The sequence below is a fragment of the Pieris rapae genome, chromosome 17 (genome assembly GCF_905147795.1).
Source record: "Pieris rapae chromosome 17, ilPieRapa1.1, whole genome shotgun sequence".
Classification (NCBI taxonomy): domain Eukaryota; kingdom Metazoa; phylum Arthropoda; class Insecta; order Lepidoptera; family Pieridae; genus Pieris; species Pieris rapae.
Genome location: NC_059525.1, coordinates 1,004,352 through 1,017,862, shown reverse-complemented (window position 1 = coordinate 1,017,862; position 13,511 = coordinate 1,004,352). Strand labels below are relative to the sequence as shown.

Here is a 13,511-nt window from a genome sequence, read left to right as displayed (position 1 = left end):
CGCTATGTCACCGCTTGCCCGATGTGAGACGCAGTATGCGTTCTGTCCCGCTCTAATGCGCATTGGCTGCACCTATATTAGGTCATGTGTGTTAATTTCTGAATTCGGTCGCCGCGCTCAAATCCCGCGATAAAATCTATGCAATAACTTAAAATCTCAGTCTGCCACCGAATTGTTAATTTTAATTATCGAATCTTATTGCAGGTGTTACACTAACAAAATCGCCTTTGTTTCGATATGAAACAGAAAAAATTGTTTATTTTCTTTCAAAATAAAGTACATAATAGCAAAAGCCTACGTTATTAAACTATCAAGTACCCACAGGTGGAGCATAAATCGAAGAACAAGTACAGAGGCACTTTATAAGCTTCATATATCCGCAGTTATCCCGCCCGAGTCTGCTTATTTACAACCCTCTTAAGACCATTGGTCTCGTGTTATTTTTATGGGACCACTAATAAATGGCCTGAGATGTTCTTGGATAATTGTTTTTAAGGAAAATGTAGATAGAAAGTAGAAAATGAACTTTACTTTTTTCCTTTCCTTTTCGACTTTTTGTGATCTTTGAACACCGAATTTTCATAGTCGGATTAAGCGACTTTTTCGCTGTCATTTCAGAGAGAATGGAACGGGTTTTGAACCTTATACTATTTATTTAGTTTATTTATATACTTATTACGTCTACAACATCATACATATAACGAAATCTACTGATAATTTTATAAAATCTTCTATCTAATATGTACGACAATATATGTAAACATAAGTTTAGCTAAAAAAAGGAATTAAAAAATTTATAACTACTCTGATTAATATTAATGTTTTTATTAGTATAACTATTTATATTTTACTATTTATAGAAATAAAAATAAGCCTCAAAACAGGTTGCGGTAAGACGAAGACGGCTGAACCAATTTTTTTATGTTTAGTATGTTAGGTTAGCTTAGGGTTTTTTTCGCGAAATTGAACAGTCTCTACGTTTCGTTAAAACAATCAAGGCAAAAGTAAGCTCGCGGGGGCAGGTAGTATAAAATGAAACAAATTCAAATTAAGAAAACACAAGTTAATCATAACCTTCAGTCCAATACAATATCGAAATAATAGTTATTTAATTTGAATACTTTTGAAGTGTTCAGCTTCCTACGCCTGAAAGCCGTCGACATTTTGGGTCTAAGGTATGCCGGATTCCTCACAATGATTTCCTTCACCGTTCGATCAAATATTAAATGCGCACATAGAAAGATCGATCTAAAGAGATCAGAAGACTGTCCATTAGTGCACAGCTGGGAACGAACCTACGACCTCAGAGATGAGAGACACTGACCTCTGTAGCCACTAGGCCAACACTGCTCTTTTACCCCATAGCCGTCATTTCAATCCAACATAGTTCAGTAACGTACAATAAGCATTCAATCACTTGTTTGTTTACGAAGTGCAAAATTCACAGGAGCATTGTCTATGAGCGCACTGCAATAATTGACAAAAGCGGACGTAAAAATAAATGAAACAATTTGCAACGCCGTTTGTAGTGAATTGAAACTGTCCGAATTTATACGTAGCTGTTAAGTTTTGGCAGTGTTTTTGTTCAATTTCGAATGATCTACACAGATCTCGCCTTCGGAGACTTGGGCAAACGAGTCGAACTTACTTTTCTATATCAAAAATGGATAATGTAAGGCTCGATATTTGTACTTGTATATGAAAAGATAAGAAAACAATTGAAACAATATTGGCGGCGATTTTTGGATATTTCATATGTAGATGTTCTGTTTTCACACCTAGTGTGAGGTCACCTTACATCCGATGCCTGATGCCCAGTTAGGGTTCAGTTCAGTTCTTACAGGTCTGACAACTAAATAAACAGGGGTGATCAGGGGAAAGCTTGTGGTGAGAAAACACGATGTTCTGAAATGACGAGCGTGAATGGAGAGGATTTTAAAAACTGATCGGCTTTTTAAGGCCTTATAAAAGAGTTAAATGATATAAAACATTTAATCAAATTAAACGTCTTTAAGACAAATACAAAAGATGGTATGTTCTAGAAATTTATTTATGCTTCCTTCATTTTCTTTTCAATAACAATGCTTTAACTTACAAAAATAATAGTGATTAGAACTTATAGTAAAATTTGATACGGATAATGAAACGTTTGGTATATTCATTTTGTTTATTTAAATAGTGTGTCAGAGGATTTATTGAATTGAGTGGTGCAGTTGAGTTTCATCATCGGAAGTCGAGGCAGAATCTAAATCCCATCCGACACCTCGACATCGATCGTTCCGCGACTGAGGGTTTTTAAGGCAGTTACCATCACCATTACTATGTAGAACCATCGATGTATTCAAACTAATTCAACTTAGGAGATGACTTTTCTTTCAAGAAAAAAGCGTACCAGCGCTTAAAGGGCCGGCTAGCCTCTGCCAATGTGAGTGTCTATCACGTTCGTTACATAAAAAATACACTGAACATGTTTAAACTTTTATTCAATTACTAATAAAATTTTACTTAACTACCCATTACAATATAATCTGTGAGTATTGTTCAAGTGTGAAATGATAATAAATTATTTTTCTTTAAATGAAATGAATGATAAAAAATCAGCAGAACAGTCGCCACCTCGATATATCTTATAAAGTAATATTAAACTTATATAGTGAAAAATCACAAAATATTAAGTGAGGGAATGAAGTGAGTTTTACTAACGAAAAAATTGATCTGACAAATAATAAAATGATAGAACTATTGAAAGTTAACCAAAAGCGTTTTCTAATAATGTCTAGGTAAACTTTCGTTTAACTAATTTGAACTTTTACATACGCTATTTGTGATAGTAGGTGATGACTTTGTAAGATACCTAATCTAATTTCCTGTAATAAATGCCGTATGGAGCCTCCTTGTGAACCTCTTCCGGTTTTGGTTTCGGCACATACGGGTTCTTCAGCGGATCAGCATTTAATCTGAAAAACAAATAAATTTGGAGCATAATGGCAAGTGATAGGTTTCAACACTGGTGATTCCTGCGAAACAGTATTTCAGTTAGGCTCAGAAAGTATATAATAAATTAAAGTATGACGCAAATTTACATAGACTTGAGTTATCTTAACACGACGCTATATGAATATTAACAAGTAATTGTATATTATATAGTTATTTTGTTTCATTACTAAAGTACCTTATAAACACTAGTTGCAAATACAAAATACCAAAATATTGTACCAATTGTAGCGGTGAATTTGTATTTTTTTATATATTTCATATTATAGAATAATAAAATTACATAATATTTAATACTTATTTTTAAAAATAAAATTATATTTATTCTTTAGTTATCCAAATTTGATCTTGAAAGAATGTTATACCTATAGTGGTCAATCGCCTTCGAGCAATCAACGTTATACCACCAATCACAAGCGAACTTAGCTTGGTCAAAGAGAGTCCCATTGGTGCATAGGAAGGAAGCTCCCTGGTGGCCCTCTCTACCATCATGACAGACGTGATAAGCCTGAAAGAAACCAAATTCAATACAGTAATAGTTAAATAATGGAACCATTTTCATTTAAATTAGCTGAGGACATTTTTATTATTTCTTATTTTTTTTAAAAAATCCATATTAACTGCTACCCGACAGTTCTCTAATCAGGGGAGTGGTATTTTAATCACAAAGTCTTTTTATTACACATTTACATACATTAATACATATCGTATAGTATGTTTTCTTGATCAAGAAGGCCGATCACCAAAATTGATGTAAGGATAATTGATAACGAAGATATTGAGACGAAGAGCAAATATCATGAGAAAATTGAACTTTTCCACTTCGAATAATCAAACAGTTACTCAGTGTTTCGATATCGCAATCATGAATTTTCCATTTAAATAAAATTCATGTATATTTTTCAGCTTAATAGGATTTTATTGAACGGACTTCAAAAGAAAACTTGAATTCAAGTACGCAACAATTCAATTTGAAATTTGTAATTATTCCAATCAAATGCTGAGGTTTATTTGACGGGAATCGGGAAATAGTTGGAAGTTTTCATGTATACTAATAGTATAGGTAATGAAACGGTTTTCAATAATAAATTTCGCAGCTTAGTAACAATTTTATTTCGTGTATTTATAAATTTAATAAGAGAATATCTCTTATTAAAAAAATAAATCAGTGGCGCTACAACCTCTTTAGGTCTTAGCCTCAGTTTTCTGTTTCATGATCATTTTTTAATCTAATAGGCAAGAAGGTGATCAGCCTCCAGTGCCTGACACAAGTCGTCGACTTTTTGGGTCTAAGACATGTCGGTTTCCTCACGATGTTTTCCTTCACCGTTCAAACAAATGTTAAATGCGCACATAGCACGAAAGCTCATTGGTGCACAGCCGGGGATCGAACCTACGACCTCAGGTATGAGAGTCGCACGCTGAAGCCACTAGGCCAACACTGCTCGCTAACATTCTCTTATTAGCAATGTTATTTTCAGAAGTCGATGTTTCGAGCATTTCAAAACTCAGTCTGAGAAAGACTTCTGGAATTTCCCAGTTTTTTGGGTACAAATATATCGCGAAAATATTCAAAAATTTAAAGATTTGGTGGAAGTCTTACAGTGGCATGTAGAAGTAGTATAAAACAGCAAACTACAAACCAAACAAACAAACCGTGATTCATGTGGTATCAAATTATTTCAGTATAATTAGTATTATTACTATTTTCTTGTGTAGCCAAGTGCACATTTCAAGGATCGTCATGCTCACTCAAATGTCATTGCTTGTGGCGGCGTCCATGCGTCGGGTTGTCTCTCTCCCTAAAATATGGCGAGGGGGCCAATGGCTGGCCATGCGTCATACTCGTGAACGGGTGCTACTTGTGGTGACTGGTCGTACTTGAATTCGTGTTTGCGGTGATATTAGTTGTTTATACTACGTCTTTGCGTGTTGTTCTCACGAGTACGTAAGTGCGTGCTCCTATTTCACCATGCCTCCTGCTGATAGAGGACAAATCTTTGTTTTTAATTTTTTTTAATTTTTTATTTTTTATTCTTTATTACTCAATATGTCATATGGAACATGGTGTAGTGGTTGCAGCTCCTTACAAGCATTGTGTAAAAAAAAAAAACTTGGCGATTAAAAAGAGTGGCGGAGAGTTTATTGCCAGTTCTTCTCTTCCGTTCTACGCCCTTGATTTGAGAACTGGCAGTAAATGTAAAATTAAATTCATTTAATATTTCTTTTTTTGACGTTCATAAGTGTACATTGTTACCTACATGAATAAATAAATTTTGAATTTGAATTTGAATTTGAAAACTGATATAGAAATATCCACTAATGCAAGGCTGCTCGGGCGGTTGGCTGCGGTCGGTTGTATATAATTTAATTACAGACATTTATGTGTGCCTTAAGCATTTTAGTATAGCTCCCTACATCAAAGGCCGTTGTTTCCAAATTCTCTCTAATTACGAAGCTTTTCACAAATTGGACAACCCCTTCAGATTCGTTTGTGATTTTTTAAATATAATTCAGTCGTAATTGTACAAAGGCAAGGCTCTATAATTACAACTGTGGTCGTATCTTTTGCCTCATTTACGGTCTAAAATTGACACAATTTTGAAACAGAATCATCTAGTACTATACTACATTCGTATAGTGGAGATGTTTTTTTTTAAAAGAACAGTTTCCAAACGAGCAGTAAGCTAGTGTTCATGAAGTTAGTTCTGACACTCACATTGCCAGAGAGATCGCGAGTGCGGTACCGGCCTTTCTCTAATTGGTACGCTCTTTTCTTTGTAATTTAAATTTGTATTAAATATTCAATCATACAATTTTGTGCAGTTAGAATATAAATTGTTATTTTAGTCATTCCATTGCAAAGCTTGACATATTACGTTAGGGTTGAGAAACACAGCACTTATAAAAGCTACTAAGCTAATCATCATTGCAGTATCCTTCAAACATTTGTTTAAAATCCTCACCTGACATCCGGTCTCTACATTAGCGTACATTCCAGGGTGAACAGGTACATGGGCGCAGGAGAAGCTCGTCTCCGGGACCTGGTGGTAAATTGGATAGTCCACGCCAGGAACGCCTGGTACATTCCGAAGGTCTTGAGGCTTCTCGTGCTCCCTGAGAGGTTTCTTGTACACCTGTTGGTATACTGGGTAGTCTTCGTATTGCTGTAGATAAGAAGAAATTTCTGTATTAAATTTTGTTAACCATTTCTCGTAATGTCGTAATATACGGAAGGCTAATTCAAAGCATTATGTGCCATGCTAAGTAGGTTATAGATGGACCTTTTGGAGCCAGCTTTTAATCTAAAATTTTCTTGAAGACCCATAACTCCTCAATGAGACAAACAATTGTTTATCGTTATTTCTATAGACTAAGTAGACATGTAAAATTGTGGCCTGACATATATTCGATTTTAAGAATACATACGTTAAGTTTTCTAATGAGCAAATATTACGCAAATATGAGAAATAATATTTTAATTGTGCGAAATTCAGCAAGTTTTTATTAGTATGCTTAGCTATGCTAAAATGAAAGATACACTATTAATAACTAATAATAAACTATTTAATAATAGTTAAAATATGTAGAACCAATTATAATTGGTGTAGACGTAACAATCTACCAACAATGTAGAGTAAAAACGATCCAATTACATCGCAATAAATCACATAATCCATTGTGCACGTGTAGTGAAATGTCACGATTACGTCAGCGCATTGACCCAACTCAAGTGAAAGGTTTGTTAAAAAGTTATATCATATGAGCGGCCTTGACTGAGATCTTTATTGAGTGGATTACGGTAATTCAGAGCCGAAACTTAGCACTGAGTGTGACTTCATTTTGTTACATGATATTCAATGGTATTTTTGGGATTTAATTCTTATTACAATAAAGTTGGAGGAACTAATCGCATCTAACAAATTCCCCAGATTTGGCCCCGATCGACTTTGTCCTGTTCTCAGACCTTAAAAGCAAGTTTGCTGGACAGGAATTTGAATGCGAGGTAATAGCCGTAAATGAGGCTAAAGATAAATCGTACCATAAAAATGGTATTGAAAAATTTGATGCCCGCTGATGTCAAAACATTTTTGTATTGCTCTCGAAGTCTACTAATCAAATCAATTTATATTAGAAAATACATTTTTTCAAGCGAATGCGTGACGTAAGCGTTATGAAAAGTGTGATCGGGCAAGGCGAACGGAAGTTGAGTGGGGGATATAAGCAAGAGACAGCAGTGCGCGCGCACATTTTCTTTCTCTCTTTCTCTTATAGCTAGTAAATTAAATATATATATTTCAGTCAGTAGTTTTTACCAATGAAAACATGAAATAAATTTAAATATTAGTAAAAAATTAATATATGTATATGTACATACATGTATATATTGTACACACACACATATATATATATACAAACAGATGGAGCGAAAGAAGTTTCACTTCAGTCGTGTGGTCATAAGCACACTCGTTTTTTTTTTAATTTGTTTATATTTCCTTTTTATAAATTTGAAATTGACATAATTATTACTACAAAGGTTAAAAAATTTAAAAACTGTATTTGATTGTTATTTTTACTTATTAATATTATACATATTAAGTAAAATGTTTATATTAATAAAAAAAAGAATCGTTATTATCGTCAAAAACAATTTTAACCTTCTTTAAAAATATACAATGTTTTAACTAATCCAAATTGGATTAAGGTTAACTTTAATATGATTTATAATAACCGCAACCACATGTTCGTGTAACCCAATTAACCACCTGTTTATTACCGAATGGGAAAATTTTATAATTATTGGTATCTATTACGTAATAAGGCATTTAGTCGTTCTAACGAATTTAATTTATGCATTAGTGCACAATATGTTTAGTTGTATTCATCGAAATTGGGGTTTTGATTAATGTTTGGTAATTCTATTCTTCATACTCAAATAAATTGTCAAAGCAATTACAAATAAAAACATAAATTGTTTAAAATACACTTCACTTCAGTAAAGTTTGATTATTGTAATTTTGTGGGCTTATGTGTGTGTGTTTTGTTTGTAATAAATAATATGTCTAGATGTCTAATTACATAATTTATTTAAATGTCTTAGTAAAAATCGAAATGTATGTGTACAATTAAATCAATGTGAAAATGTAAAACTTTGGAACAACTATAAGTTTTGTTACCATTAATATCTTTTAATATACATACCAGTAACTTACCAAAGAATAAAAATAAATTCAAGAAAAGTATGTGACACCGTAGCTCTAAATCATGTTCACTTAATACATACGAACTATAATTGTAATAATTGCTTTGAAATTCCTTGTAAACATGTCCCTTTAGTCCTAGATTACAAAAAAGGACTACTCAAGTGAGAGGCAGTCAGGGACGACCAGCGATTGCGCAGTTCGGTCAAGCGTAATTTCTTCACGTAGGAAAATTATACTTAGTTACTGTTATTAGATAAATTTGTTTGTGAAATAATAATTCAAATTGCGAATTACTCGAGGAACTTCTTGGAATTTGACTTGCGAAAATACGACAGATTGTAAAGCGCGGACTAAATTTATAATCTTAAAATAACTATGATTATTTTGGCTGAAGGCTTAATATGATTACTTAGATATTTTTCTACATTTTATAATATAGCTATAATGATAATATGACAGACAGATGTGAAGCAAAATGGAGGAGGCCACTACCTGCCTTAATCCATAATGATTTATGATTTTATTCTTTTTAATTTATTTATCATTTACAATTTATATACATTGAAATTATTCATTATAATGGAATTTTAAATTTTAGGATAATTTGTTTTTAATGCTTGCACATTATTATATTATTATTTACCGAAGTACACACAAGAGCTGGAGACGAATTTGATTGCTGAGGAAGTCTAGTCCCTATTTTTAATGCATGTTTGTTTTTTATAGTTGAAAATCAATGAATGTGTTATAGTAATATCTAACATCTATCAAAACTTAACAGTTTAGAACCCTTTTAATAAGAACTCGAGAAAATCCAAAACAAAATTCCACATTACAAAGCGGTGTTATCTAGACAATTCCAACAAATTATGGTACAAAACCGACTCATAAACTTAGTGTAGACTCATACAAAGAGCAAACACCAAGTTTTAACTTAAGAATTTTATTACTTTCTCAGCCACCTCCTTTTGTTTTGAGCAAATATGTTATTTCTTAAAAATATTGTTTTGTTTTCTGAAACTTTATACTTTTGGCAATGAGCGGGATTTGTTACTGAAGTCTGGATAGTTTGCTCTTAGCTTTATTTTGGACATGGATAAGTAATTTCTCCATTGGACTATAACTAACACAACTAATATAACTTAATTTTTATTTAAAAATTGACGACATTGTGTAAAAAAAACTTGGCGATTAAAAAGAGTGGCGGAAAGTTTATTACTAGTTCTTCTCTTCCGTTTGACGCCCTTGATTTGAGAACTGGCAGTAAATGTAAAATTAGAATCATTTAATGTATTTTTTTTGACGTTCATAAATGTACATTATGTTACCCATATGAATAAATGATTTTTAATTTGATTTGATTGATCGAAAATTCACCAAAAATAATTGTAATCTTAATTGTGAATCAACTGCATCAGGAATGGAGTAACAAAAGCCGTCAACTCACAAATAAAAAATATTTAAGTTACCCTCTATAGACCACAAAATCTCATCACCAATTTCCAATAAATTTTTCAGTATTTTCGTGAAACACAAAATTTGTTGACGTTAGCTAAACGACAACCCTTTCGTGATAAAAGCCTTTTATCTGCCAAAAAGGCTCTCTAAATATAAAGTAAATTATGTAAATATCAACATGTTTTTCGACGATGTAAGGAAAATTAACATTTCATAAGCTTTATAGTAAATAATTTCAATTAGAAAACTTCTATGAGTTGCAATAACAAACTTTAGCTTTAATTTGCATATTAACGTCTCGTTTTCTTTTGTTTTTAATTAAATGAATGGTGAATTGTAACGTCATATCTGTGTCAGTCTCACAGAATATTTTCGATAACAAGTAGATCAGGCCTATGTGTTGGATACATATCGCTATTATGGGTCTAAGCCATTGTACCTGTTCCATCACGTATACTATATGTATAGTCTTTCTTCAACCTTTTTTTTGCAGTGTCGGAAGTCCCGCGAGAGTTATGTCGGCCTTTTAAGAATGAAATATTAAGGGCGATCATAAAAGCACCATTGGTGATCAGGATTCAACCACACGACCAGCCACATTTTACTGCATCAATCCTTTTTTATGCTTTGAGTATTCCAGCTACAACTTTTACTTGATACTGAACATTATTCTGTAAATACTTTACAGTATACTTATATTAAGGATTATGCAAAAATCAATTTCGCCACAACCTTTTTGGGTCTGGTGAATCTTATAGGCACGTAGAAGACCAGCTTGTGCCTAACACACAGCTGCATCATCAAATTTTTGGGTCCGGCATGCCTGGTTTCCTAACGATGTTTTCCTTCATCGTTTGAGCGAATGTTAAATACGCACATAGAAACAACGTTCATTGATTCACAGCCGGGGAGTGAACCTACGACCTACCAACCTCAGGAATGAGAGTGGCACACTGAATACTGTTGTCATTTAGGTATAATATTACAGTATATGTATATTATATTAAAGTAAACTATATAATATTGAATGAGCCGATTTAAACTTCAAAACTAACCGGAAATTGGCAATAAACCGGAAATTATCTGTGCAATAAATTAAGAAACGATAAAGATCCCTTAATTTTTCAAGTTCGGGAGTTCAATTCGCGAAGTTTCGATGTAATCGGTGTTAGGAACAAAATTATTGCAATAACCATACTTGCTACGTCACACGCTCTAAACTACGACTTTTCACATTTGTTTGATATGCATTACTTGTTTATTACTCAGAATATATTGTCAAATATTGGACTTAAGAAAATTGTATACTGTTTTTATTCTCATACGCCACTATACAATTACAATCTTACGAGACTACGTTTACTTAGAACTAATATCTTCTATGTACGAAATTATGTTTGTGTGCACAGCGTAAAATAAGATTTGAATGTTCATATGTATTCAACAATTTAAGAATTACAATTTTTTTATGAAAGCACCAGTTTAGAGGTCACCGGTACTATCTACCAGGCGCCAACTTATATATTTAATTGATTATTATATCCAAAACGAAAAAACGGTAGGAACATTGCATAATATAAACGAATAATTTTTAGCTTATACGTCGTGTATTTACGTGATGACCTATCCTTGCCTATTTTAAGACTATTTAATTATGTATTAGTTATCAAAATATATTATACTATTTAATTGCAAAAACCGCAATGTACAGTAACCAATAAAGATTACTCAAAGCCAGCCTCAAACTGACCTGCGCATCTAAGCCGCGTTCATAAGGGAGCAGTAACTTTTGCAATTTTCTTTCCCTACGGCCCTCACTCCTTCAAAAGCGAATTACCGTTGGTTAAATTTACTCTCATTTTCGTTTGCGTCTGCTTTTTAGTTTTATTTCTTTGATCAAGCTCTTCAAAGTGTAAATTGTTTGAAAGTCGGCGCGCCAAATTGGTATTCAGGGGTAATCTCACAGATTCTCACCTCTCTGGCTTTTTTCTTATGAAGTCGGTTTGTTTCTGTGAATTAACTGAATTGAAATTTTAATTAGAGTTTACAAAATTAATAGCTTTTACGGGTAATATAATTTTATGCAAAACTAGTTCATATAATAGTAATTAAGTGCTCTGTTTCAGCGCAGAGGAATTAGTCCTGTAGTCCTGGAATACAAGGCTGTGGTTAACCAACGTACAGAAATCCTCGAAGCAGTGAGGTCTCCGAAGTGCCCAAGAGACTTTTGTGGTTCTGGAAGGAGCTCCTTCCACAAAAAGTGCGGAAACTGAGTCCACTAACAATTAGCCTGTTTTTTAGTACTATTTAGACATAAATAAATGTGATAAAGACGTTTTAAATTTTGTGTAATGTTTTATTCGAAAGCCAAAACTACATGCGTAAAAAAACCAATGAAAATAAGTTTTTCAGGTACAAAAATTTACGCTCAAATAAATTATTAATATATAAGAGTCGTAGATTATTATGACGGTATTAACGACATTAAATATTTATTACGGTATATGAAGGTCAGCACCAGAAAGTTGTATATTTTTAAAGAGATTCGAAGTCAAGACCTCCATTATCCATCAACCACTTGTCTCACAGCAGAAGCATATAAGACCACGCAAATTCGCCCATATTTAAGTGAAAAATGGCCACATTCTGCGTCATATCGAGTTAATGGCTTATAAAAGGAGCTCGGAATTTTCACGGTAACCCCAGAGTAAATGGTTTGTATAAGGTGCATTTAGGGGCATTAGCCGAGAATACCCGATGGAGATTATTAATGTATTTATTAATCTTCGAAAAACATTAAAAAAACTATTTTAATACATAAACATTTCCGAAAATGAGCGCAGCCAGAATTTGAATTTAAATTCGAATTAATGTAAGAGCATACTAATTCCTAAACAAGTCGGTAACGCACTTGCGAACGTTGTGAGTGTCCATGGGCGGACAGTATCACTGAAAAAGCTGGCTTAATTCACAAGAATTGCATTGTTCATAATAAGTTATTAAAAGGTTTTGATTTTATGTTTTCTTTGTTATTATATTAGTATTAAGTTACTGTAAAAATAGGCAATAAAAAAAAATAAGATGAGACTGCTCATTTGCCATCGGTACTATTAAAAACAATGGGAGGACGTCAAATTCATACTTTCTTTAGCGCAAGTGTTAATAACCTTCTGTGCCACGCACAAGACGCATGTCTTCGGGTCTGAAACGTATTTATTTTGGAAAATAAGATATTTATTCCACGTCATTAAATTTGAATCGGTAGACATCCCTCATCGGCAAAGAAGACAAAGGGTGTACGCCGAGACAAAAAGCCGTAAAAAACTCTGGGTACTTTTTTAAAATAGCATATAGTATATAGTATCGCAAATTAATTAGAATATAAACAATTATTAATTTTACAGCTGATATTTTTAAACTACTTACTTGTAAATACGCCGCATCAGACACGAGGCCACAGAGCAGAGCACCTGTTAGGGCCCGCAACACAGCTTTTCCCATATCCCCACACATTTTAATTGCTTTACACCGATACTACTTAACTGCTCAATGTGTAAAAACCAACTGGTAGAACGCAGTTCTTAAAGCAGCGGTGGAAGGGTGAAAGGCAAATTTATTTTCGTAATACAATTTTCGTGGGGCTAAGCTAGTCTTTCTTAGACATAATTTTTAAGTACTTCTTCGTTTATTCGAAGAAATAAGAGAAGAGAAACATGCGCATATGTAATATAATAAATAAATTGGTGGCGCTACAACTTCTTTAGGTCTTGGCCTTAGATTTCTGAATCCGTTTCATGATCATTTTTAAATCTAATAGGCTAGTTGTTTATCAGCCCCCAGTGCCTGACACACGTT

The 13,511-nt window shown here is 33.2% G+C and overlaps 1 protein-coding gene across 1 annotated transcript; it reads right to left on the bottom strand.

Annotated features, from left to right (window-relative positions):
* Window positions 1-2,496: 2,496 nt before the first annotated feature.
* Window positions 2,497-13,209, bottom strand: LOC110992230 (U-scoloptoxin(01)-Cw1a-like). Its single transcript, XM_022257952.2, has 4 exons — window positions 13,083-13,209; window positions 5,961-6,161; window positions 3,360-3,502; window positions 2,497-2,957 (listed from the first exon to the last, which is right to left on the bottom strand). The coding sequence occupies exons 1-4, from the start codon at window positions 13,167-13,169 to the stop codon at window positions 2,855-2,857; spliced, it is 534 nt and encodes a 177-aa protein (XP_022113644.2). The 5' UTR covers window positions 13,170-13,209; the 3' UTR covers window positions 2,497-2,854.
* Window positions 13,210-13,511: the final 302 nt, after the last annotated feature.